The sequence below is a fragment of the Hydra vulgaris genome, chromosome 02 (assembly GCF_038396675.1).
Source record: "Hydra vulgaris chromosome 02, alternate assembly HydraT2T_AEP".
In the NCBI taxonomy this organism is placed as follows: domain Eukaryota; kingdom Metazoa; phylum Cnidaria; class Hydrozoa; order Anthoathecata; family Hydridae; genus Hydra; species Hydra vulgaris.
In genome coordinates, this window is record NC_088921.1 from 30,326,108 (window position 1) to 30,352,500 (window position 26,393).

Genomic DNA, 26,393 nt, shown 5'->3' on the forward strand with positions numbered 1-26,393 from the left:
AAGGATACCTGGGCAAAGAACTTAGTCCAGTTTTAAGCCATCAAGAAAAGGCAATGTGGCAATTTATGAAGCACCCTTGAGCGAACGGAGTCGCATGCCCCTGAAAAACCACGTCATTGGTCGCTTTGAATTTCTTGAATCCACTGCCAAAGAACGGAGAGAGAGGATCGGTTTAATTGCTGTAGAGCTTAAAGACCTATGGAGCAAAACATTGAACTTCCCGAATGTATCTGATCAAGCCATTTGTGCAAAAATAGCAAACTTCTGAAAGATTATGAGCGCTGCAGAAAAAAATAAAACTTTGATTCATTGAATGAACTGTTTGGCATAACCAAGATTAAAGGCGAATGGTTGTGTAAAGAGGATGAGAGCCTCTACAAACTGCAAATTGAGAGCAAAGGTCGCAAATTGAGAGCGTTGAAGATTTTGAAGAACTATCTGAAGCTCTGAATGACTACCCAAAAGCTCTCAATTGCTTAAAAACCCACTGGAAAACAGATGAATCTCCAATCAACAATGCCCAAAGCAACCAGTGCTGCGAGCGTGGCATTAAGGTTATGAAAGAATTGCACGACTCCTGCCGCAACAAGGACAACCTCCCACTGAGATTCATCCTCTCCAATGACATTATCGTGAATATTTGACTTCCTTGTGCGTTTGATGATCCTATATAATGTCGTATGCATGTGACTCTACAGCTTGTGTTCAATATGTATCTGCTCACTGTGACTTCAAAAATTTTGCCAAAAAGCTAATAAATAAAATTTTTAAAATCATTTTGCGTGTGAGATTTTTTTATCAAATCGCCTTGAATGTAATATTTTATTTAATCTTAAATGAAAGCTCATCAAAATATGATACAGAGAAATGAGGTTGTATAAAAGTCATCACCCTGATAGATTGTTTTTAAAATATTGTTTCATTGCATTGATTTTAGTGGTTGACATCTGAGTGTCTATAGTATTGAAATAAAGCTATTGAAATAAGCATAGAATAAGATAATCAAATTTAGTATTATTCTCTATAATAAAATCTAAAAATAATAAGACATTTTTTATCTGTCACTTATCATTGATCTTATAGAATCTCTATAACATACTCTAAAGATTCTAAGACACTTTGTCAACGTTGTGTGGTGGCAGGGTGGTTAGCTCCAATCACTAATTTTTCACAACACATTTTCCTTTCACACCGGTATAAAAAACAAAAAAAAATTGAGCTTAACTCTACATCTTAAAATGAGTAATCTAACTCCTTGAATCAAAGCGTTATGCCATTAACAAAACTTGAATAAGCAAGAATAAAAAATTGAATAAGTGAGAATACTAAAATGTTTGGAAACCTTTTTAAAAAGAAATTAAAAAATGTATTTCTTTAAAAACAAAATTTAGTTTCAGATTTTTGTTTTTATTTTTACATTATACCTTTAAATATATTACTATATGAATTCAATCACAGAGATATCTGAGTAACCACTTTGTAAATATGTTCATTTATAAAGAACTATAAGGTTAATTTTGATAATTATGTTTTTAAAGAATAAATTTCATTTATTACATATATCATTTTAAGTATCATATTTAAACAACATATATCTATTTTATCAATATGTTTATAAATATACTTTAAATGTGCAGTCTTACTTTTATTATTGCAAAAAATAATATCCGTAAAGCGAGCATATTTTAATCAAAAAATTCATTATTTATTACAAACATCTTGTTAAAAAAACATTGCTTTATATAATCAGACTACATCAGTATGTGATATCATCATGTTGTTTACAAATTGCATCAGTATGTGCAGTATGCATCAGTACGTGATGGCATCATAATGTTTAGAAATTGCATCAGTATGTGCAGTATGCATCAGTATGTGATGAAAAGTATCCTTTATTAGAAAATCACATTTAGAATCATCTTTATTAGAAACTCACATAACAGAAAGTGCTTATAATGACATAGATGTGGGATTGTATAAAATAGACAGACATGAATTTGTTGGAAGAAATCGAGTTACTGGTAAAGGTGAACGTATATAAAATCCAAAATTAATTTAAAAGGCTATAAAAGTTTTAGAAAAAATCTTTTTGCATCGTATTGTTATTGACCTCCTAAGTTATCCAATTATCTATTAGCAAACTTTAACAATATTTTTGAAAGCTATATAGAAAATGTATCTACATTTAATGAAGAAGCCATTATTTTGGAAGATTATGTTTATGTGAATAATTTACTATATATATATATATATATATATATATATATATATATATATATATATATATATATAAATAAAAGAGAGAGAGAGAGAGAGAGAGAGAGAGAGAGAGAGAGAGAGAGAGAGAGAGAGAGAGAGAGAGAGAAAGAGAAAGAAAGGGAAAGGAAGAGGGAAAGATAGAGAGAACAATATACATTAGCAACCAAAAAATGCCCGTAGAATATTTGGAAAGTTGGGAGAATGACAGTTAAAATTAAATTCCACAAATCAGAAGTAACAATTATAATTTAAAAGAATAGTCATTTGATAATTAAGATGGTAAGTCTTAAGAAAAAATGGAGAAGTTCTTTTTACTTCACCAAATGAACGAGGCTTCATAACTTATTTTCACAATGAATAAGAAATTAGTTTACTGGCAAAAAATATATACTTATCAATTTATAACAAGCAAAGAAAGAACTTTAGGTGTTAGTTTTAGGTGTTGGATGAAGAACTTATACGTTGTTACCTGGCCTACTATAAATACACGGCCGGGTTTGTTGGTTTTTACGGAAAAAAATAGAAGGCCAGTTTTTTTTGTAATTATTGAGTTTTGATAGAAAATGCTGGAATAATAAAAATATAAATTATTAAAACAAATAAACAACTGTTTAAAATTCTTTTTTATTTAAAGTAATATAAACATTCATAAAATCACAATAAATTTTAAAATACTGTGAAATTAACAACAAGAAATAGATTAATCATTATGCTTTCTTTTTGTTCTCTTTGATTTAAAAGCAACAATCTTGTCTTTTCTTTTTCCACCATTGATAATTATTTGCTTGTTGTTAAAGTATATGTTTATAATTATATTATTAATAAACATTATAGCATTATTAAAATGCTGAGGACACATGAAGATCCCTCCTTTTCCAAGATTCAGGAGCTTTCTTGCAGCTGGTTTCTCTGGTTTAAGATTTAAATCCCAGTAATTTATATCTTCTTTCATTAAAGATTTAATTTGAAGTATTTTCTCAGAAGATTCAACTTCACGTAAACCAACAAGAAAACGACCTCCACTCATTTGTCTATATTTTGAAAATCGACGTTCTAGAGGGTCACTTTGGAAACGACTTGTTAAAATGTAAGTATAACCTTCATTGAGTAAATCATCACACAAATCAGCAGAACTTTTCAATGTTTTTATCATAGCATTTGCTGTTTGCTTGCTAAGAGTAAACTTTCCACACTCCTTTAACTGTTTTATTTGCCATACATTAATCCACTTCGAAAAACAACATAAGAATTCAGGTTTTTTATCTTCCCTCACAACTGCATAACCAATATAGTTATTAGAATATTTTGACTTTGAAATCAATATTAACCACCAAAAATTTCATGAAAAACATTTAAAGCAAGAGGAATACTTTGCTTATTATTTCCTGGATGTAAAGTTTGAAATGTGAGTTTATGTGCCTTACGTAAATTAGCACTAAGTTTTTCATCTTTTTTGTAAGTTTTATGGAGAAGATGCCAAGATATTTCACCAGCAGTAACTGAAATAGGATCATAAAGTCTATCGAAATGGAAAACAGGGAATATAAATCGCTTAGAATTAAGTAGATTATTTCGAATATTTCTTAAGAGATGAACACTATCATACATAAGGTAAATTTTTTTTTCTTCGTACACAATAAAATGATCTTCTTCAGATTTACCAGTTCCGAAGCATTTAATCAACTGTCCATATCCTGATACATTTGTCGAATGATTGTCTGCAACTATTGAACGTACATTAAATCCTGCTAATTTCAAAACAGACAAACTTTCTTTAATTTCAAGGAAAATTGTATCTCCATTTATTTTTGTTTGTGGACAAGACTTTATGACATAAGATAGATTTTTTTAAACTCACAGCCATAAAAACAAGGATACTTTTGAAAAAGTTACCATTTTTATCCAAACCAACATATTTACTGCAACTATACTCACTACATTTCTGTAAATACATTTCATCATTAAAATACATTCTGGGTGGCATAACATTAAAATACAGTCTGGGTCTACTTTTCCTTCCTCCAAAAGTAACTTAATAGCTTTTAAGGTTTCAATTCCTCCAGCTGCTAATTTTGATTAACTGACAATGACAGTAAAGGTATTTTTTCTTGTAATTGAATGTATGCTTGCTTTGAAGTATAGCGTTGTAATAATGAAAAACGAAGAACTTCAGATGAATATGGTTTCCTGCCTTTCGGTTTATAATATTGGATACTATGAATTTCATCTAAAATAGTATTTTTTTTTTCTGCAACAAAAATACGCATATATGATGCAAGGTTTTCTAATATGCTAAAATTTTTAAGTAAATATTGGTTTTGCTTAAACCACTTTGGAAGAGGAACTTGACATCTATTGTGATGCAACTTTACATGCAAAGTAGAATCGACTTGTATTGATTCAATACAGGGAGCATTATCAATAGATGCCACATTGAAAATACGATAATATAAAACATGGGAGTCATATTTTTGAAAAATAAAGCCAACAGGACTTGAAGATGAATTTTCCAGAATGATTTTCCAGAATCTTTTTCCATAAAAATATCTGATTCATCTTAAATGCTTGTGACACATCTAGTTGGAGATTTTCTTGATGGACATGGAATATATAATAACAGAGAAGGTGGAATTTTTTTTATTGTATCATTTGAATAAATAGTTGGTATCGGATGAAGATCATAAATAAGAGTCATTCTAACACCGTGCTTTAGAAATTTTGGATCAAAGTGTGCACTACAAACACCTGAATAGGAAACCAATTTTTTCTATTAACAAACTTAATCCATTTTTTTCTTAACTCAGGTCTTTTAAGAGCATCAGGAACGCAAAAAAACACAATTTTCTTTGTTATAAACTGTTGTTTCTGAGTCAATTTTAGAGTATTCACATTTGTATTTGATGATTTACTTTTGTATCCACTGCAACAGTATATCACTGCACACTTGTTTGGCATTGTATTAAGAATTCTAGGTTTGAAAATAAAAGTAATTCTTATATTTTTGAAGCACAATAAAAATAATCATATCTCAAAAGCGACAAGCTGTTATAAATGTGTCTAATTTAAATATTGTATTTATATTGTTACTTAATTAAAATCTTATTTAAAACATCAAAATTAATAAGTTCCTCATAACTAAACTCATAATAAAATTCATATATAATCAAAAAATATTATATATAACAAGAAAAACAAAGCCTTCTGTTTAAAGATATCGTTTATTACAGCAAATAAAATTGGCCTCCTTATTTTTCCGTAAAAACCAACAAACCCGGCCGTGTATTTATAGTAGGCCATGGTTGTTATTTATATATTATTATAATATAACTTATATATTATTAAGTGATGAATGAAACAGCAGGATGGCGTGATGATATGAAACTTGATTAAACGTAGGTATTTTGTTTTATTGAAAACCTGGAGTATTTCCTAAAGTAAAGTTTCAGAAAATACCTAAATTAAATGATGAAAGATAGAATTCCTGAGCAATACTAGCACTTTAGGCATTTATTCTTCTACCAGAGAAAAGAGACTAACTACTCAACATTTGTAGATTCATCTCTTTCAGATGGGGGATGACTTGCAGAGCTGTTATTTAAGATTGTAATTTAATATTTATTTGTAATTTAGAGTATTATGATGTAACAATAAACTGTTAAATGCCTCAAAACTACAAAATAACTCTCTAATTAAAAAAATTAGAATTGTAAATTAACGATCATAAAATTGTTTGAAATTTTATTCATACACATATATGGTAAAATCGAATTTTTGGTTTGTGGGTGCCCGTTTTCAACAATAAAATCAAATTAATGTTTTTTCATTATTTTGTACAATTGTATACAAGATATATATATATATATATATATATATATATATATATATATATATATATATATATATATATATATATATATATATATAAGGCTTTGTTAAACAAAAAAGAAATCCTAAATGAAAAAACTACAGAAAATTGTAATTGTAAACTAAAAATCAATTGTCCAATGAGTGGAAGTTGTTTATCAAAAAATGTGGTATATAAATGTGTTGTTTCCTCTAAGAATGTACCTGATAAACAAAATATTGGCATAACAGAGGGTGAATGGAAAAAACGTTTTGCCAATCATAAGCAATCTTTCAAGAATAAAAAGTATTCAAAAGACACCATGCTGTCAAAATATATATGGGAATTAAAAGAAAAAAATATTGATGATTTTATACTGAATTGGTCTATCCTTAAAACAGCGCCTGCATATAACAATATTTCCAAAAAATGCATACTATGCCTACAAGAAAAATTTGAAATAATTACACATGCAAATCAAGAATGCTTATTAAACAAAAGATCGGAATTAATTTCTAAATGTAGGCACGAAAATAAGTTTCTCCTAAAAAACTATCAAAATAAATGAGTTCAAATAATATTTACATTAACTACCCTTTTTAAAAAAATAGCATAAGTAATCATTTCTAAAGAATTCTTTTTATAATAGTGTCAGCAAATTCCACAAATGTGTGAAAATTTACAGTAGTTAAGACATTTGCAACTTCCTGTAATTTAATTTTGGTATAAATTGAAGTTTTATTAATTTGATCATCCATTTCTGATGAATCTTTGTTGATGAAACACAGTGTTAAATGGAAAAAAATTTTGTTAAGTGATTTTCTACTACTAATATAATTGCTCTGTTCTTTTAAGAACATTGAGCACTCTATTGTGTAGAACTTTTTATAGATGTTTAAAAATATATATATATATATATATATATATATATATATATATATATATATATATATATATATATATATATATATATGTATACAGTAAGGCATAAACATAAATAAACGTTCTTGCCTGTAATTTATATTTCTTCTTGATCGTAAATCCCATGAATTAACAGATTCAATCTAATAAAAAAAAAATTGTATTTTATTTACTCCAGTTAAAAAATTAATGTTATTAAAGTATATATTAAAATGAATATAATTAAATTTAATTTAGAAAGTATTGTATAAAATATAAAAATTCTCACAACATAACTTAATGTCGTTTAAAAATAACAAAACCTATAGTTTTATGTTGTTTCTAGTTAATACTTGGGTGATTAAAACATTTCAAAAAAATGTCTGAGACGCCATTTAGTTATATACAAAATTATTATCTCATCATATTTAAACATAAAATGAAAAAGTTAATTTTTTTCAAGGTTTGATTTATATATAGTATATATATATATATATATATATATATATATATATATATATATATATATATATATATATATATATATATATATATATATTTATACACTTATATATATATATATATATATATATATATATATATATATATATATATATATATATATATATATATATATATATATATACACTGTGAATAAGTTTAAGACCACTTGTATTTTCCTATGTAATTTTTTTAAAGCATACTTAAATTTAATAGTATATAAGAAAAGTTGAAAGAACATATTATTTTGAATAAATAAACAAAATTGATGATGAAACATGAGGGATTTGTTTGTTTATTTATTAAAATGTGTCATAACAACTACAGGATATATCCAAAACAGGATATTCGAAGAATGCTGTTACAGAAATCATTAAAAAGTTTAAAGAAACTGGCTCCCTTGAAAATAGAAAGAAAAGTGGTAGACCTTCTCAGCTAGCAAAAGATGACAATAAATATTTAAAAACCCTATCTTTAAGAAATACAAAAAAAGCATCAACCGAGCTGGCAAAAGACAAAAGAAAAAATGTAAGTGGTCTAAAACTTATTCACAGTACTGTATATCAGGGGCGGACTGAGGCTTGAAATCGGCCCAGGAATTTTACATTTGTCCGGCCCACATCAAAGAAAAAGAAAGTATCAAAACAGGTTAAAAATTGATAAAATCTGAGAAAATATTCAAATTCTAATTAGATAAATTTTGAGGAAATTTGACCAACCATTTAGGCCGGCCCACTGTCCCAAATTCATACCAGCCCACTGGGAATTCTCCTGGTGCTCCTTGGGGCCAGTCTGCCACTGATATATATATATATATATATATATATATATATATATATATATATATATATATATATATATATATATATATATATTTGTATAAAATATTATATAAATAAATATACAAGCTTTAATGTTGGAAGCAATTATTATGATCATAATTGGCTCTTAAAAAATAATGATCTTATGATCATACTGCCTAATTGTTTATCTATCTTTCTACATCCTTGTAGACTATTACCTTGTACATCTCCCTTGTTTATCTACCTTTCTACATCTTTGTACACTATTATCTTGTACAACTAGCTTGTTTATCTACATTTCTACATCCTTGTACATTTACCTTTACATCTACATAAACCTTTAAACTCTTTAATCATCAACTACCCCTTTTTATTTCTAAAATGATGAACTCTTACTATTTTTATCATGCAACAGCATCTTGAAATATAACTGTGATTCCATGCACTTTCACCTTCAACAAGCAAATTTGATAAAATGCCAGCAGAATTGTATCTAACTTCCAAATCAAACTCAGGTTGTAATCGAGAGCTAAAACAATGAAAAACTTCATATAACAAAAAAAATAAACATTCAATTTGACTTTTTGCTGTATCAAAACATATATGACTCCAAAATAGTAAATAGATTTTTAAAAATACTTTTTTTAAAAAAAGATACTTTCAAAAACAACCATAATTTCGAAAAAAAAAAAGTAATAATAATAACAATAATAATCAAAACCTTCAAAAGAGTTTGAAAGCAAAGAAAAACATCTTTTGAGCATATACCAAATTATGTATGCGCAAATTAAATAACACAGGTAACAATTGATTGTCACCATCCACTTTTTTTTGACTTTTTTTTTTTCATTAAGTTTTTTTTGTCACTTTTAATATACTTTTAAAATCATTTATTGATACTCAACTTTTATCTTAACCTTGAAATAGATAGAGGTGTCCCTGATATTTTTGCCGGATAGTGAACTTTTCTAAAGTTCTATAAGTGTTTATGAAGAAAAAATAAGTCTTGCCAGTCTACAATAAATAGTATTCAAGATCTTACTTTAAAAAATCAGTGAAAAACTGTATGACATGGTATATGTGTTGACGAAGTATAGAAAATAGTAATTAAAAAAAAATTTGGCTATAAAAAACGATTTTTCTTTACAGATTATTAATGCATATACCTGTGTTATACCAGTTTTTTATTAATTTTATTTTTTTAAATCTTGAACACTATTTAATGTAGAATGGCAAAACTTGTTTTTACTTTATAAACATTTATAGAACTTTAGAAAAACTCACTATCAGGCATATCCGGGACGCCTCTAGAAATAGATCGATATAATTGAGCTAATTATCTCATTTGGTAATTTCCCATACAATTCCGGTATAGAGTGCCAATTAATAATTTCAAATTTCTTAATGACATTTTAGATTCGAAAAAGATCGCTTCTTTCTCTCCTATCCAAAAGATTTTGTAAATTCATAATTTTTAATCTTTACTTGTAGCTAATTCTGCCATTTTAGAAAACTAATTTTTGTAGAGCTTTTTTTATTTATGTCTTGAACAACATTTGGGATAATGAAAAGCAAGTGCAGCTAAACGAATAAAATATAAAACAACTTGATCTCAAGATGCGTTTGTAACCAATTTTTGTTTTGAGCCCAATTTTTTATTTATCTAAGTTGTCATTGTTTCAATAAAATTCATTTTAAATCATTTAAAAAATAAACAATTTTCAATTAGATCTTTTCTAATGCCACTTTTACTAGTTCATGTTGTATGTATTTTGTTTCTGTAATATTGTACTTTTGTGTATAAATATAAAAAAAAATAAATAGAAAATTAAAAAGTCAATTAAAAGTTAATCAAAATAAAAAAACAACAACAGTTAAAACACATAAATACTTAACAGAACAAATAGATACAGAAAATGCACTAATACAGTATGCAGATTATTTAGTGTAACAGGTTCAAATAACATTTTTCAATACTGTAAAAAAATGTAAACATAAATTTAAAGGGAAAAGTAAACATTAACGAAACAAACAAATAGATTTTTGAAATTTAAATGTATGACCATGCTTGTTGAAAAACATTTTTGCATTTGCCTAAATTAGAGTCATTGACCAAGCATTAGACCACTTGACTACATTATTAATGTACATTTGTAATCTCTGCAGGTCAGAAGGTTCTTTGATCATTGTGATAAGATTGGTGTCATCAGCATAAAGTTTGCAACAGTGGTTGAGTAAATAAGACATATCATTAATAAATATGAGGAACAGCAGTGGTCCAATTGATGCACCCTAAGGTACACCACTAAGTACATTTAGCCAATTCAATTTCTAAGAACTCGCTGTTTTTGATTGAAGAGAAGCACATTTATCTACACTAATGTATAGAATAAGTAATTAAATCAAACAATTTCAAAATCAAAGATTTACCAGAAGTTAGGTTACATTGGATTTGCCAAATGGTTGTTAGAAAGTAATTATTTAAGCATTACCTCTCTAACCTTTTCAAAAAAACTTTTTTCTAAGTCTTTCCATCAGATTGTTCAGAACAGGTGTAACTGAGATTTTAGGGTTAATATTTTTACTCTATTTGTAGATTGATGTAATATTAGCTAAGCTCCATTTGATGTAATATTAGCTAACCTCCATTTGATGTAATATTAGCTAACCTCCATTTGATGTAATATTAGCTAACCTCCATTTGATGTAATATTAGCTAACCTCCATTTGGAATAGAACTTGAGAGAAAATATTTAAAAATATTAAAAGGAATTTTGCAAAATGTTTCAATAAATGCTGACATAAGTAATAAATTATTATTGATATTTAATAATTTTAATAGCTTTAAAATCTTTATTGAAGTTTAAAAAAAATACTTACGAACAATGGGAGACTGAGACTAATTGGATATAATTTTATTAATTATATTTTCGAATTGCAACTCTATCTGTTGCAACTCTTTAACTATGCACTTTAAACTCTTTAATCATGCACTTTAAACTCTTTAACCATACACTTTAAAACTGCCACACTCTAAGTAAATGTTTAGTGCACAACTACTAAATATCTTGATTTAAAATTTTTTTTTTTTTGTATAACAGTCACAAATTTATTTGTAGCAATCTAAAAAGTTAGTTGACTAATTTTGGCAAACAAAGAAGGAAGTAAACTAATTTTAGTGGACTAAAATTTTAGTAAACTAATTTTAACCAACTAAAAAGTTAAAATAAAATTCAGAATAATATATTTTAGTTAAAAGTTAACTTACATAAACAAGTCAATAATGGGTTCTTCCATTAAAAGTGGTCTTAATAGCTTAACCTCTGCAATATTTCCCTAAAAAATACAATACAACTTAAGTTGAAAATCATTGAAATTTAATTATTCTTTTATGCAAATAAGAACCATGAGCTCTAGCCACAATGAAGGAATTTAAGTTATATATAACAATATTAGTTATCAATAATACATAATAGTATGTACTAATTAAATATCAAAATCAAATATTAAAATTGACAAATAAAAAAATGTTACTAGCATGTAGTTTAATGTAGATCAAATTAATATAGAATATACAAATTTATACAACTTTTCAATTATCAAAAATAACTTTTCATCTTTTCTAGTATCATAATTGGCATCAAATCTGGTCTTTATATATTACAATCTTAATCCTTTTATTTAACTTTAATATTTATTTTTTTGATTTTTTTATTAAAAAAGGCAAATTTTAAAAACCATGTTTCAAGGTAAAAGTTTTAAAAATATTTTCTGAAGGTACACATGTATCTTTGAAAAACGGATCAAGTTTTATGAAACAAGATGCCAATTATGTTTTGTGATAGAGTACATACCATAACACCCATCATTGTTTTGTGAAGTTCTACAGAATTAGGAAATCTCTGTAAATAAAAAAAAAGTAACAATAATAAGTTTCCTTTCTCTTATATCTTTATCTTTTTTTATTAAATTTCAAAAAACTAAAAACAAACAAAAACAACAAAACAATCTGTGAAATGGTTAAAAATGGTACACTCATAAGTTATATTAAATTCAGATACTATCTATCTAGTCAAAATTTTTTTGCGAGGTCAGCTTTTTTTTGCTGACCTCATTTTTAGCTCTGCAATTAGGTCGGTATTGCTGAACGCCAACCTAACTGCAATTGGAATTAGGAACGAATTCCAAGGGCTGATATACATTTTTTTTGTTATTCACCTCCTCAAGACCGAGAAGGCCACTACAGATGAGGAGGCTACTTAATAGTGGTTATAACCCTCTCTCAACTCTATAACTCTGAAACACGAACCTTGACGAACAAGGCCGCTGCGCGGAGAAACAAGTTGAGCGTGGTACTACCAGGGACGTGGTGGAGATCAAACTTGGAACCTCTCGCTTATGAAGCGAGCTCTTTACCACTACACCACTGCCGCATATATATATATATATATATATATATATATATATATATATATATATATATATATATATATATATATACATATATAATATATATATAATATATATATATATATATATATATATATAATATATCTAGATATAATATATATATATATATATATATATATATATATATATATATATATATATATATATATATATGTATACATATTTGTACAAAACAAAAAGATAACAAAAAAAGGAATTTTTGAGTTTTATTTTGCGCATTAATTTTATGGAAAATTTTTTTGCCCTGGACCACTATAAAGTAGAAAATATACCTAAACAAACCATCTTCATCTAAAAAAATCATGACAAATCATCTTCATTTGAAAAAATCATGACAAAACAATCTTCATCTGAAAATGGCTCTGATAATAAAAGAGTTAAAGGATGTGGGTGTGTTTCCAGAAAAATGAATGACATTGCATTATTACAAAGAGTATTAAAAAAAAACATTAAATCTTTGAATAGAGCATTGCTCTATGCAAAGATTTAATGTTTTATCACCATAATAACTCCCAAAGGCAGGCTCCCTGAATGTAGCCCTGATTAATTATTTGTTAAAAAATAGACAAGCATCAGTTGCGATAAATTAATAAAATACCAAAATAATGACAAGCAAGAAAGAATTCGCAAAACATAGGATAGCCTGTATTGGAATCGGCATCAGTTATAGTTAATGATGAGTCTAATTTTACTTTAGCTCACAGCACAATCAATGGCAATGACATTTTGCACTCAAACAATGTTGAACGAACACCTGCCTGAATGAAATAACCATTTAATAAAAAATTTCAATGATGCCAATAATTATTTTAGCCTGAACTGGCCTCACCCCGTTATATTATTTAAAGTACTTAATTAAGCTTGACCTGGCTTCATTGCATTATGTCATACAGTGATATAATTATGTGACCAAATTGGCAAGCAAAAAATTTATAACAATTTATTAGGATAAATAACTGTCTCAAGAAAGTTGATAAGAACCTCATAAATGACCTTGCCAAGTCAACTTGTCCTAGAATTTGAAAAATCAGAAAAAATAAACTGATAGAAAAATATAATAATGAAACTAATAACATATATAACATTATTCTGTATTATATTTTAAACATATCAACATTATCTTATATTATAACATATCCTGCCATTCCGGTTGAACAGTTTAACAGGTTAGACATTCAAATCACTCAAGCTTTGATTGCTAAAGTCATTTCTCAATTAAACACTTCAATGGTTTGTGGTCTAGACAACATTCCTGTTGTAGTCTTACAAAAAATGTTTTCCAGAATTCTTTTCAATTCTCTCTAAAATATTTAATAAGTGCTTGATTGTACCATGTTTTCCTACCTGTTAAAAAAATTACATCTTTGGTTTCAACTTTTAAAAACTCTGGTAAACACTCTGACCTCTCCAACTATCGCCCAATCAGTCTTCTCTCTATGATTAGCAAGGTCTTTGAGTCTTTGATAAACAAATTTCTAACATCCCATCATGCATCATGAGACACTCTGACAGTCAATATGATTTTCAATCTAAAAAATTCTATCATGCATGAGATAGGAACAGCAAAGTGAGGGGTATTGCTCTTGACATATCTAAAGCTTTGATAAAGTTTGGCATGCTTGTCTTCTGCAAGTTTTAAAGTTCTATATTTGGTCCTGTTTCTTATCTTGTTTAATGATCTTTCCGATAGTTTTACATAAACTTTGCTACCAAATTGACTTTATATTAATGTCTTAAAAAAAAAGTCTTTTGATTGCTTAGAGCAGACAGCCAATTTCAAATCTGATTTCTCTTCTGTAACAGTTAGGAGTTTGCAGCTGCTTGTGAATTCTAATTTCAACAAAACTCAGTTATTTACTGCAAACAACATCGCAATCTTTGTGACATTCCTATGTTAATAAACGGCGACCCTTTCACTGAGTTCTCTTCTTTATTTTTATTATCTCTACAAATCTCTAATTCATCTTATTTTCTATCTCTACAAATCTCTAATTCGTCTTATCTCTACAAATCTCTAATTTGTCTTATTTTCTATCTCTACAAATCTCTAATTCGTCTTATTTTCTACCTCTACAAATCTCTAATTTGTCTTTGTGTTGAACACTGTTGTCATATTTAGGTTGATTCTTCTAATGATGCTCTTTCTCTTCTAGAGAAGAACTGAAAATGCATTGTAAACATAGTTGGATCTGTTTTATCTGCAAAGTTTGAGCCTCTCCCATCAACATAAAGTTGTGTCTTTTTTCAACAAACACTAACATGGTCGCTGCTCAAAGAAGCTATCATATCAGCTAGTTTTATTAATTAAAACTTGTTCTTGCTTGACTTGTCATTCAGAAAAGTTTCATTATTTTACCGTATTTGTCACTGCATTCTCTAAAAACTCATCTAGTTTTATTCATCTAGTTTTCTCATTCTCTAAAAACTTTTATTCATCTAGTTTTTTTCACCCCTTTTCAATCCTTTAGAGATCTCTCCCATCTTCATGTTTTCCTGATTCATACAAGGCCCAACTTTTAAAGTCTGCCATCAACTGTTTCCTTGCTCTTTAACTCTACTCTTTATTTTCTAGGAACTCCCAACTTAATAATGGTTGCTTGCAGCCTTGTTGGGAGTGAACTAGAAAAAAAAAACTTTCAAATAACAAAAACGCCCACTGAATAGCTGATTTCACTACAGGTTACCAGTTTTGCTGGTCGAATTATTTTATTTACTTACTTAAATTAATCATACAACTGTAAGCAAAACTTTTTACAATTTTTTTTGCCTTGCACTTATCCAAGCAATACAGCTGCTTCAATTTCCAAAGTGTGCACTTACAAAAATATCTCTTTTTTTAAAGATTCTCTTTTAATTTTATTTCACAAATAACTAATTAACGCTGCGCAGTAAAAAGCTCATACTGCATACCTTGTATTGCAGTACAAGCTCATACTATATACCTCGTATAGTAGTAAAAACTCATACAACATACCTTTTATAGCAGCACAAGCTCATACAACATACCTTGTATTGCAGTACAAGCTCATACAACATACCTCATTTTATTCTTATGTTACTCACATATCACATATTATATATCTTGCTTGCTGATTAAAACATAGCCCACATGTGTCTTTAAGCCAACTGACTTATAAAGTACTTTCTGTTGATCATTTTTTTGTAAACCATGTATTACAGGCTATGTATCCTATAGTATCTGAAATTCTAACAAAATTTCTTAGGTCAAACCCTACTTCCTCCGTGTATTTAAAATCGTGTCAAAACCATGTGGTTGTACTGATATGCCGCATACAATTAACTTTTTATTTTCTCTAACGTTTTTACTATGTACAACATAGTAAAAACGTTACAGAAACGAGTACTTTTTTTTCGTTTCTTGTTTTGCCCATTCAAGGTGTACATATACATCAAAACTGTAGTTCCATGTACATATACACCAAAACTATAGTTCCATGTACATATACACCAAAACTATAGTAAGCATTGATCCTCTAATAGCTAACCTTAATAAGATATTATTCAGTTGTCTTATCTCAACTGCATGTTTTGTCCATTTTTTCATGTTGGGAGTGAATTAGATTAAAGATTTTCTACTTTCCTTATTTCATTAAAAGTAATTTTTGTTTATTTATAGTTTACTTAATAAAATATTTCAAATATTAGTTCAATAATAAAAATAACATAATAATAATAATAAAATAACAGAAAGAAAAACCAGCAAAAATAAACTTAAAAATTTTTTTTAAGGTATCTCATAAAAAACTTTGCTGGAAAAAATCTAGCCTAATATATTTTGGAATAAAAACTATTCCACAGGTATTTGTGGATCAGGTATTAATCGTTAATATTAATGTGTGGATATTATCATATTAACCATGTAGATCAAGAATACAACATTAAAAAAAAAAAAAATTAAACCTTTAGGCCTTGTAATAACACTCTCCAAACATTTACCTCATGGATGTTCACCCAAACAAAATCAGTAGAATATCCTTTGCTCTACCTCATGGGTGTGCATTAGAAGATCAAGATGTGCTAAAAACGAACTTTACTATCAACAAAATTCACTATTTAATCCCATTCAATTTTTTAAAAATGTTATTAAAAAAGGAACTATGAAAAAAAGCATCGAATAAAAATTGAAGTTATTATAGAATATCAGAAAGAATAAAACAAGAAGATAGTTAGACCAACGATGTTAACCACAATGTGGTGTCTGACCACTGATTTGTTTTAATTCAAAGAAAAAGCTACATTTTTTCATATTTCTAGATAAAAAAAAGTCCTGCAGAAATATTGTTTTAATTGGTTTAAAGTTAACAAAAAAAAAAAATTAGTAGAGAATTATACAAGTTGACATTCAAACAGCAATGGAGACTGGTACCAACTCTTAGAAACTAGTTTAGAAGATGATGATCAGAAAAGAAAGTGATCTCATTAATATAAACAAATAATTTTTTTTTTTTTTTTTGGATTTATAATCAAATATATAATAAGAGCAACAAAAAATTTTATTTTATCTTTTATAAGTTAAAAAAAAATGTTTTGCTAAAATTATGCAAAAGATATCAAATCTTTGTATTAAATAAAAAGTGTTCTCACTTGCGATGTTTGAAGATATTAAAAAGTCTTCTCAATAGCCATATTTGAAGATGGTAAAATGTTTTCTCACTTGTGATATTTAAAGATTAAAAAGTCTTTTCAATTGCAATATTTGAAGATGTGAACAAGCCTTTTCACTTGTGATATTTGAAGATAATAAAAAGTCTTTTCAGTTGCAATATTTGAAGATGTTAAAAAGTTTTCTCACATGCAATATCTGAAGATAATAAAGTCTTTTCAATTGCGATATTTGAAGATGTTAAAAAGTTTTCTCATTTGCGATATTCAAAGATGTTAAAAAGCCTTTTCAATTGCACTATATATGTTAAAAAGTTTTCTAATTTGCGATATTTGAAGTTGTTAAAAAGTTTTCTTAACTGCGATATTTGAAGATGTTTGAAAATGCTAAAAAGTCTTTTCAACTGCAATATTTAAAGATGTTAAAAAGTTGTTACATTTTAATCTTTTACGTTTTTGTTTAAAATAATATTTTCCATTTTTTGATAAAATGTTAAACTAATTTATAATAATAGTAATTCATTTTGGTTGATTTGAGACTATTTAAAGTGTTTATATTATTAAATTTAATTATAACTTTCATATTGTATTTATTAATTGATAACAATAATTTAGAACTGTTTAAAAAGTAGTAGTTAACTTAATTTAATTAAAACTTAAATTTTAAAGTCAGAGCATTACTACAGTATTGTTCTGACTTTAATACAGAGCAATACTACAGTAATGTTCTGATTTTAATACAGAGCAACACTACAGTATTGTTCTGATTTTAATACAGAGTTATACTACAATTATTCATTATTGTGAAATAAATTTCACAATAATCCAAGTTTCCGAAAAACATAAGTAAAGAATGTATTTTTGTTTTGATAATATTTGCAATATTATCAAAAAAATCACACTAAAAAAATATAACATAACATTACACTCAAAAAAATGATTATTATTGTTGACTTAATTAATAAACAAAGACAACTGACAGTGACTTTTAATCCTGAGGGACAATAGTATTTGTTTAATCCTGAGGGATAATGGTATTTGTTTAATCCTGAGGGACAATGGTTTTTGTTTGATAGTAAAAAGATGTAGACAAGTTTTTTAGAAATTTGAAGTAAGCACCAAGAAAACTCAAATAATTCTTTTCAATGACAAATGATGATGCTTATTATCAAATCTTTTCATATCAAATGATGATGACAAAAACTGAAAACAACAAAACCCTTAAAATGTTACCATAACTATGAGAGCTCCTCAAAAATTTTTTACAAGATCATGTAAACTGAATCAATAATAATTATTTAGAAATTTTTGTTGTCAATCCTATGTGAACGTTATGAAATTGTCAGGGGAAAAACATTGCTGTTTAATTACAACATTACTTTTATAAAGTTTTGAAATTAACAAATTTTGTTTTGTTTTTGCAAAAACGCAAATTGATTCTAAAAGTTAATACCATGATTATTATTATTATTTAAATTTTTTGTCCTTCTATTCAGATTTGATCAACAAAAACACACAAGTCAAAAAAATTTTTAATCCTTTAATCCTAGACTCTAAAACTTTTGCATAAAGATGGAAAAATTCTGAAAAAAAAGTAGTTAACCATATTCATTTGGTCAGCTTAGGTTTATGCTACAGCTCTATGTTGTTATTATATATATATATATATATATATATATATATATATATATATATATATATATATATATATATATATATATATATATATATATATATATATATATATATACATATATGTATGTATATATATATATATATGTATATATATATATACATACATATATGTATATATATATATATATATATATATATATATATATATATATAAAATACAATTTATGTATTCACTTACTATTATACATATAAATGCATACTTTATTAGCAGTCAGATGTCATACTGAAATAGGGATCTGCCAGGGGCTTCACTACCTACATCAACTGACTATCTAGGTAGAATATACAAAGAAGTACTGCTATATTGACTGGGTTTGGCTTGGGGCAGCAATTACTTTTTTGCATTATTCTTCATTTTTTCCTTTTTTTTTTCCACATGTGAAATTAGTACAAAATTTAGTTATAATTATATATACTAGAGATGGATGGATGTACATTTGTTGACATTTTTTGCTGACTTGTTTACACAATATCATTATACACATTTACCTTATTTTGTTCATTGATATACTAATTAATTTACTATATAATTTAAATAATTTACTAATTAATTATTAACTAATTACAACTATAATTATTAACTTAATTATAATTATCTATTTAATAAAAAAAAATAAAAAGTAAAAAACAAACAAAAAAACTAACATAAAGACAATCTACAAAAAACTGCATTCCATGTTGATTAAAGAATTCAACACAATTGTCAGCTGTTTCATCTATAAAGTATTTGCATTTGATACAATTTTTTTAAAAATAGTTTTTATTTAATTAATAAAACATTAAAAATAGAAATACAAAAAAAAAAATAGGTCAATAAAGAAAAAACCTGTTATATTCCATAAAAAATTCCAACAATAAGTAATAAGTACTTCACTTCTCTAAAGAGAAAAAAAAAATTAAAAAAAAAAAAATTCCTCAATTAAAAAACAAGGCATCTTGTGAAATTTTGTACGAAAATATTCATTTTGATCTTCTTTTGTTGTAACTATATATTAAGCAAATCTTGGTCAATGGCGCAGCCAGGTTAGTGCTAAATGATTCTAATAGATGCTTAAATTTTTTTTCTCTATATTATACCAAGCATTGATGCAGTGGAACTGTACTAAAGATGTTCGACTCTACAACACTGAATATCTGATGAAAGTTTTCAATCTTAGCTACGCCCAATACTATAGAAATAATTTCATTAAACTAAATAGCATAATTAATTTATGATATTAAAAATATTAATGGATGATTTAAATATTTTTATTACTAAAAGCATTATCTAACTAAAATATTTAAAAAATAAACTACGATGTGATGTCAGCTTTTTTTTTTAAGATTAATTATTTATTATAATTAAAGTTTAATAAAATGTTTATTAAAAATTTCTTACAAAAATTTAGTCACAATAGAAAATGCTTACACAAAAATGATAATAAAATATGCAAGCTTCTCCTAATGTCTAAAAAATTAATGAGAGAAAATTAAAAATTATTTTCATATATATGCATATATAAACGTATATGTTTATATATATATATATATATATATATATATATATATATATATATATGAATATAGATATATATATATTTAAATAAATATACATATTTATATTTAATGTGTTATTTTATATTAAATAAAAATCTTGATTTTAATTTATTATTTAAATAATTTAATAAAGGGCTGTGGAGCTCTTAAAAAAGTCTACCATAACCAAAGCAACACAGAAATATGGTCTACTATGATCTGGAGTGATGAGAGTAACTTTCAACTATTTGCACATGCAGAACAACAACTTTGTGGTTCAAATTCTTGCATCCCAATCTATGTGAGGCTGTGTGTGCCACAAGACAAAGTGGCATATGCTTTTTCAAAAAAGAAGAAAGGATAAATGCTGTCAGATTTTAACAAGTTTTAGAAGATTGACTACTGCCATTTATTAATATTACACAAAAACCTTTATGCAAGATGGTGCACCCTGCCATTATATATATATATATATATATATATATATATATATATATATATATATATATATATATATATATATATATATATATATATATATATATATATGTATATATATATATATATATTTATATATATATAAATAGATATATATTTAAACTAGTAAAAACACTTACCTAATTTTTAGTTGTCTTCTACAAGTCGTTTGGCCATCAATAGTTTCATCAGGAAGATGTAATGCTTCCTGATGAGCCTACTAATGGCAAAACAACTTGTAGAAGACAACTAAAAATTAGATAAGTGTTTTTACTAATTTATTATTGCTCTGTTCTTTAAGAACATTGAGCACTCTCTTTGTAGAATACACCTAAATAATATATATATATATATATATATATATATATATATATATATATATATATATATATATATATATATATATATATATATATATATATATAAACTTATCTATAGCGGTACAAAATATTTATTGATTCCTTCTCAATAATTAATAATAAAGAAAAGCATGTTAATTATTTTGTAAAAGAAATATATTAATGAAAATACTTCTTGGTATCGCCTAACAGATTTGGTCATGGCCACTTCCACAAATTTTAGAGAAATATATTGATGAAAATACTTTTTAGTCTCACCTAACCAACTTGGTCATGATCACCTCCACAACTTTAAAAGAAATAGAAATTGGTATAGCAATACACTAATTTATATTTCCTTTAAACTTATCTGTGCTGAAGTGTTATACTTTCTAGAACCTTATCCAGGGAAAATTTCACAAAGACCATGTAAGGATAGAATTTCATCGAAGTTTGAAGACTGTCAAGTGTCAAACATACCCGTCAAAAAATTTCATACTGTTAAAAATGATTTTTATAACTTAGTTCTAAACTTTTGTTTGTCAGAGTAATTTTTTTTATTAGCAACCGAAATGTCAAAAATAAAGAAACCATATGTCATAATAATGTAACAATATTGAAACCAAACCTCATCATCTTGAATCCTTAAATTCATTATTTGCAAAATTATCTAAAAAAAATGAAATATATAGTTAATTAACTTAATTATATAAACTTTTTTTAATAAAAAAGGATTCTAAATAGTTACATGAATAGCCCCTCTCTTCCCAACCTCTTGTTTTTGGGATTGGTTACTCTATAAAAGTAAAAGTGTATTAAAAAATAAATATATTACAAAAATTAAATTATCGACATAATTTATCAAAATAATTTAACTATAAAATAATAAACATAATTCAACTATAAAATAATTAACCTAACTTAACTGTAAAACATAATTTAGCTATAAATATAAAAATATGGTCAAATTTAAATTTAAAGAAAATTTTGAAAGGAAAAGAAGAAATATATTTTTTGTTGAGCACCTGGTTAATGCTTTGTAGAAGGCCTCCAAGGCAAAGACTTTAAGGTAAGCAGAAAAGTTCTATTGACCACTCATTCTTCATCTATTAGATTGGCTTTGATGTTAACTAGTATTATATTATTTATTTGTATGATGAATGCTGGATCTTCTCGAACTTTACTTATGGATTTTGCTTCTGCCTCCTAGATATTAGCTATAAAACTCTTTCTGTTATCTTCTAATAAGGTTACAGCTATAAAACTCTGCTTAACCGTTCTATGGCTAACTGGTAGTCAGGTTTCCTAAACTTTGTTTTCTTTTAGTAAGGCTAGCTCCATCTGTAGCTGTAAAATATCAGAGTATTAACATTGTGCTTTTGACGTGTATTGCCATTGGCCACACACAAATTACAACTTTAGATTGATTAGCAGGACTGAGGCAAATGCATAGCTTATTGCTTAGGGTGCTTAGGGTGTCTTGCATTATCGATGATTGAGCATTATTACTATTAAACTGTTTTAATTTATCTATTTCAAATATTCGTAGCCTTTGAAATAACTTTTCATTCATTGAATTTAATCTTTTGCAAAATAATTTTGCAAAATTTACCAAAGCTACTAACTCTATGCGAGGCTAACTTAAACTTGGATGTGAGGTTAACTTAAACTTGAATGTGAAGCTAACTTAAACTTGTTTAATTTCAGATCTTAGTGTTGATGGCTATTAACCTTTGATTTGCAAAAACTCTCATAGTCACATGCTTTGCCAGGGCGTATACTTATGTATCAGTTCATCTATTTGTTGTGAAATTAGGTTTGAATCCATTGAATATACTTTTGTGTGCTTTCATTTAGCAACTGTTCACTAAATTACCTTTTTGTTTTTTATTTTCTTTGTTTTTATCACCTGCGTTTTTGATTTTTATCATTTTCTTTTTTCTCAAGACTGAATTATTTTTTCTGATTGACCAAACTCTTTCTCTTTATCATTCAGCCAATATTGTTGCTATGGTGACTTCTTAAATACCTTCACACTTTGATTTTTGTCCGTCTCTTGTTACTCAGATACCTTCACTCTTTGACTTTTATCTCAGATTTTTTAATGTTTTTTATCTTTGTTAAAACTTTTATTATAAAATTATTTTAAAATTAAAATTATTTACCTTGACAAATAAAAAATTTCAATTAACAGCATATTAAAATACATTAAACTGAACAGCTTAAATTTTATTTCTAAAGTCTTTTCATGAAACACGCATTATATCATCTTTTTTAAAACATTTTACTTTTCAAGAAAACTATATTGCTCATTTTGGGCTTCAAAACTTTTGGGCTTGTATAAGATAATAATGTAAAACTAATATTTGTACCTTATTTCAAACATACATGCTGTATGTATGCTTGAACACCAGGTTCAAGCCAGGTTTATGTAGTTAATCCACAAAGTGCATATAAATTTTTTACAGGTTAATTTATAAAAAATTTTAATTAAAGTATTATTTTTAAATTTTTAATTTTTAGTTTGTTAAAGTTATGTGTATCACCTTTACAAAAGTGTAAGCACTCAAACTAAGTCAAATATTTGCTTTATATTTTTTAATATAACCTTTTTTTAGTTTATTTTTTAAAATATAATTTTGCTTAAATTTTTTTTAAATACAATTAGAGTTGCACAATTTATGGACAATCTCTTATATATATATATATATATATATATATATATATATATATATATATATATATATATATATATATATATATATATATATATATATATATATATATATATATATATATATATATATATATATATATATATATATATATATATATATATATGTATATATATATATATATATATATATATATATATATATATATATATATATATATATATATATATATATATATGTATATATATATATATATATATATGTATATATATATATATGTATATATATACTTAATTTTGTCAACTATTATTAAATTATTAACGCTGTCTCTATTGTTAATTATCACATAAATTAATTAATCAATTAATCATCACATAACAATTAATCATCATCATATGGAGGGACAAATGAGCGCAAGTATCTTTAATTTTTGGCACTTCTGATTCTGGATCTTTATTTATCTAATGTATTAAGTGAAAGAATTTTATACTTGTGTAAAGAGTAAGTTTTCTGGAGCCTAAAACTACTTAATAAGAAAAGAATTTGCTCTATTCTTTTTTCACAGTATTAAAGTCATCCTCGAGGGCCAACACTTTTCTCACCATTCTCTATTTTTTATCTTTTTTTCTATCTTTATTTTTCAAAATAAAATAAAGTTAAACACTAAAAAAACAAATAAATTTAATAGCATAAAATATATATATATATTTATAATTATTTTATAAATATATAAATAATTATTTATACTATCTTTTTATTATAAGCTAATTTTTATACTATTAAGTTTGACTTATTTGTTATATTTTAGCACTGCTAAACTAAATCATTTAATTTTAAAGCAAGTTTGAGCCTGGACCTGTATTGTTTCTTATCCATGGTGTTTTTTCTGTGGCTTATCTTATAATGTGGCTTTATTTGCTGATGACTAAATACTCCTGTCTGGACAAAAACTTCTGAATCACTTAGAATTAAGATTAACTACTTATTAGTTTATTAAAGTTTTAAGGCAACCTTTAACCCGGTAACCTAGCAACCAATTTTGAATCTAATATTGTAACAGCTTGGGACTTGTGAATTTAATCTCTAACAAAACTCACTGTCATAAGCTTTCATCTCTTTTTCTTTTCTACAAATACTTTCATGGTTGCTGCTCAAACAAGCTATCATCTCTAGTACACCAACCAAAACTCTTTCTCGCTTGATTTGTCATTCACCAAAGTTACTTTTTTTACGTTATCTGTCCCTCCATACAAATATGTCACTTTTAATTACTTTTGACCTTCGTCCAACAATTTAGTACAATATGTGGAAATATTTTATTGAATTTCCAAACGTATGTTGCCTTGTATCATTAATTCTGTGTATACCTGGATGTTTATACCTGGCTTAAACTTACAAGTTGAAAAAACTTTCAACACTGTCACAAAAATTTTTTATGATAAACAACTCTCCTAAAACCATAAAGCACTTGAAATTTGTAAATGAAACAACACCAAACGAAACAACAAACAAGAAGACATTGATAGCACTGATAATATTTTGAATAATCTTAATGAAATAAATATAAAAATAAAAATATATCCATAATTAAAATAATACAGTATATCAATATGCTTAAGTATATATAAAAAATGAAATTAATTCTCATGCTTGAGTTTAACTTCATTCATTGTCATTTTTATTTAATTGAGTTTGTTAATTAATTGTTTAGTATCAAATAGCAATCAAATAAATAAACTTATATAATATATAATAAAACAATAAACAAATAAGGCTTTATTTATTATTCTCCTGTTTTCAATTCATTTTTTTGGAAATTAAACTCCTAGTAAACGCGTTCTAACATAAAATTCTGCACATAAAGTTCTGCATAAAACTGTGCACAAAACTTAAGTAAAACTTTTTCAGTACACAAAACATAAGTAACTCAAGTTAACATAACACAAACCAATACGCATATTAAATATTTAGTAAAATTTTCTGCAGAACTATTCCAGGGTTTATATATTTGCAATAAGTAAAACTTTTAGCTGACTTTTTAAAAACAATTGCTATTTGTAAAACCATAAATCCAAATTTAAAAAACAAATCAAAATCAACTATTATTACAAGATTAACAAGATAACAATTATTAGTTCTTTATTTTATTTTCATTATTTTTGTTTAGTTTATTTGCTTAGTTTAACATAGGTGTCAAATGCTGAGATAAAAAAATATTTTATACCTAAAATAAATAGATATTGATTTAATTTCTTATTTAATTACCATAACTACAAAAAAGAAGTAAAAAGAC

General features: G+C 26.0%; 1 protein-coding gene across 8 annotated transcripts in view; it reads right to left on the reverse strand.

Moving 5' to 3' along the window:
* LOC101236350 (protein zer-1 homolog) overlaps positions 1-26,393 on the reverse strand; it is a 62,346-nt gene that overhangs the window by 4,682 nt on the left and 31,271 nt on the right. For 4 of the 8 annotated variants that reach the window (XM_065790556.1, XM_065790557.1, XM_065790555.1 and 1 more), the window contains 9 exons: positions 22,174-22,221; positions 22,054-22,095; positions 20,504-20,542; positions 19,922-19,973; positions 19,741-19,811; positions 12,162-12,209; positions 11,576-11,643; positions 8,704-8,836; positions 7,115-7,167 (listed from right to left, as the gene is read on the reverse strand). In XM_065790556.1, coding sequence (XP_065646628.1) covers positions 7,115-7,167; positions 8,704-8,836; positions 11,576-11,643; positions 12,162-12,209; positions 19,741-19,811; positions 19,922-19,973; positions 20,504-20,542; positions 22,054-22,095; positions 22,174-22,221 — 554 coding nt within the window. The remainder of the gene's footprint in view (positions 1-7,114; positions 7,168-8,703; positions 8,837-11,575; positions 11,644-12,161; positions 12,210-19,740; positions 19,812-19,921; positions 19,974-20,503; positions 20,543-22,053; positions 22,096-22,173; positions 22,222-26,393) is intronic. The other 4 variants (XM_065790560.1, XM_065790561.1, XM_065790559.1 and 1 more) reach the window with 1 other exon arrangement.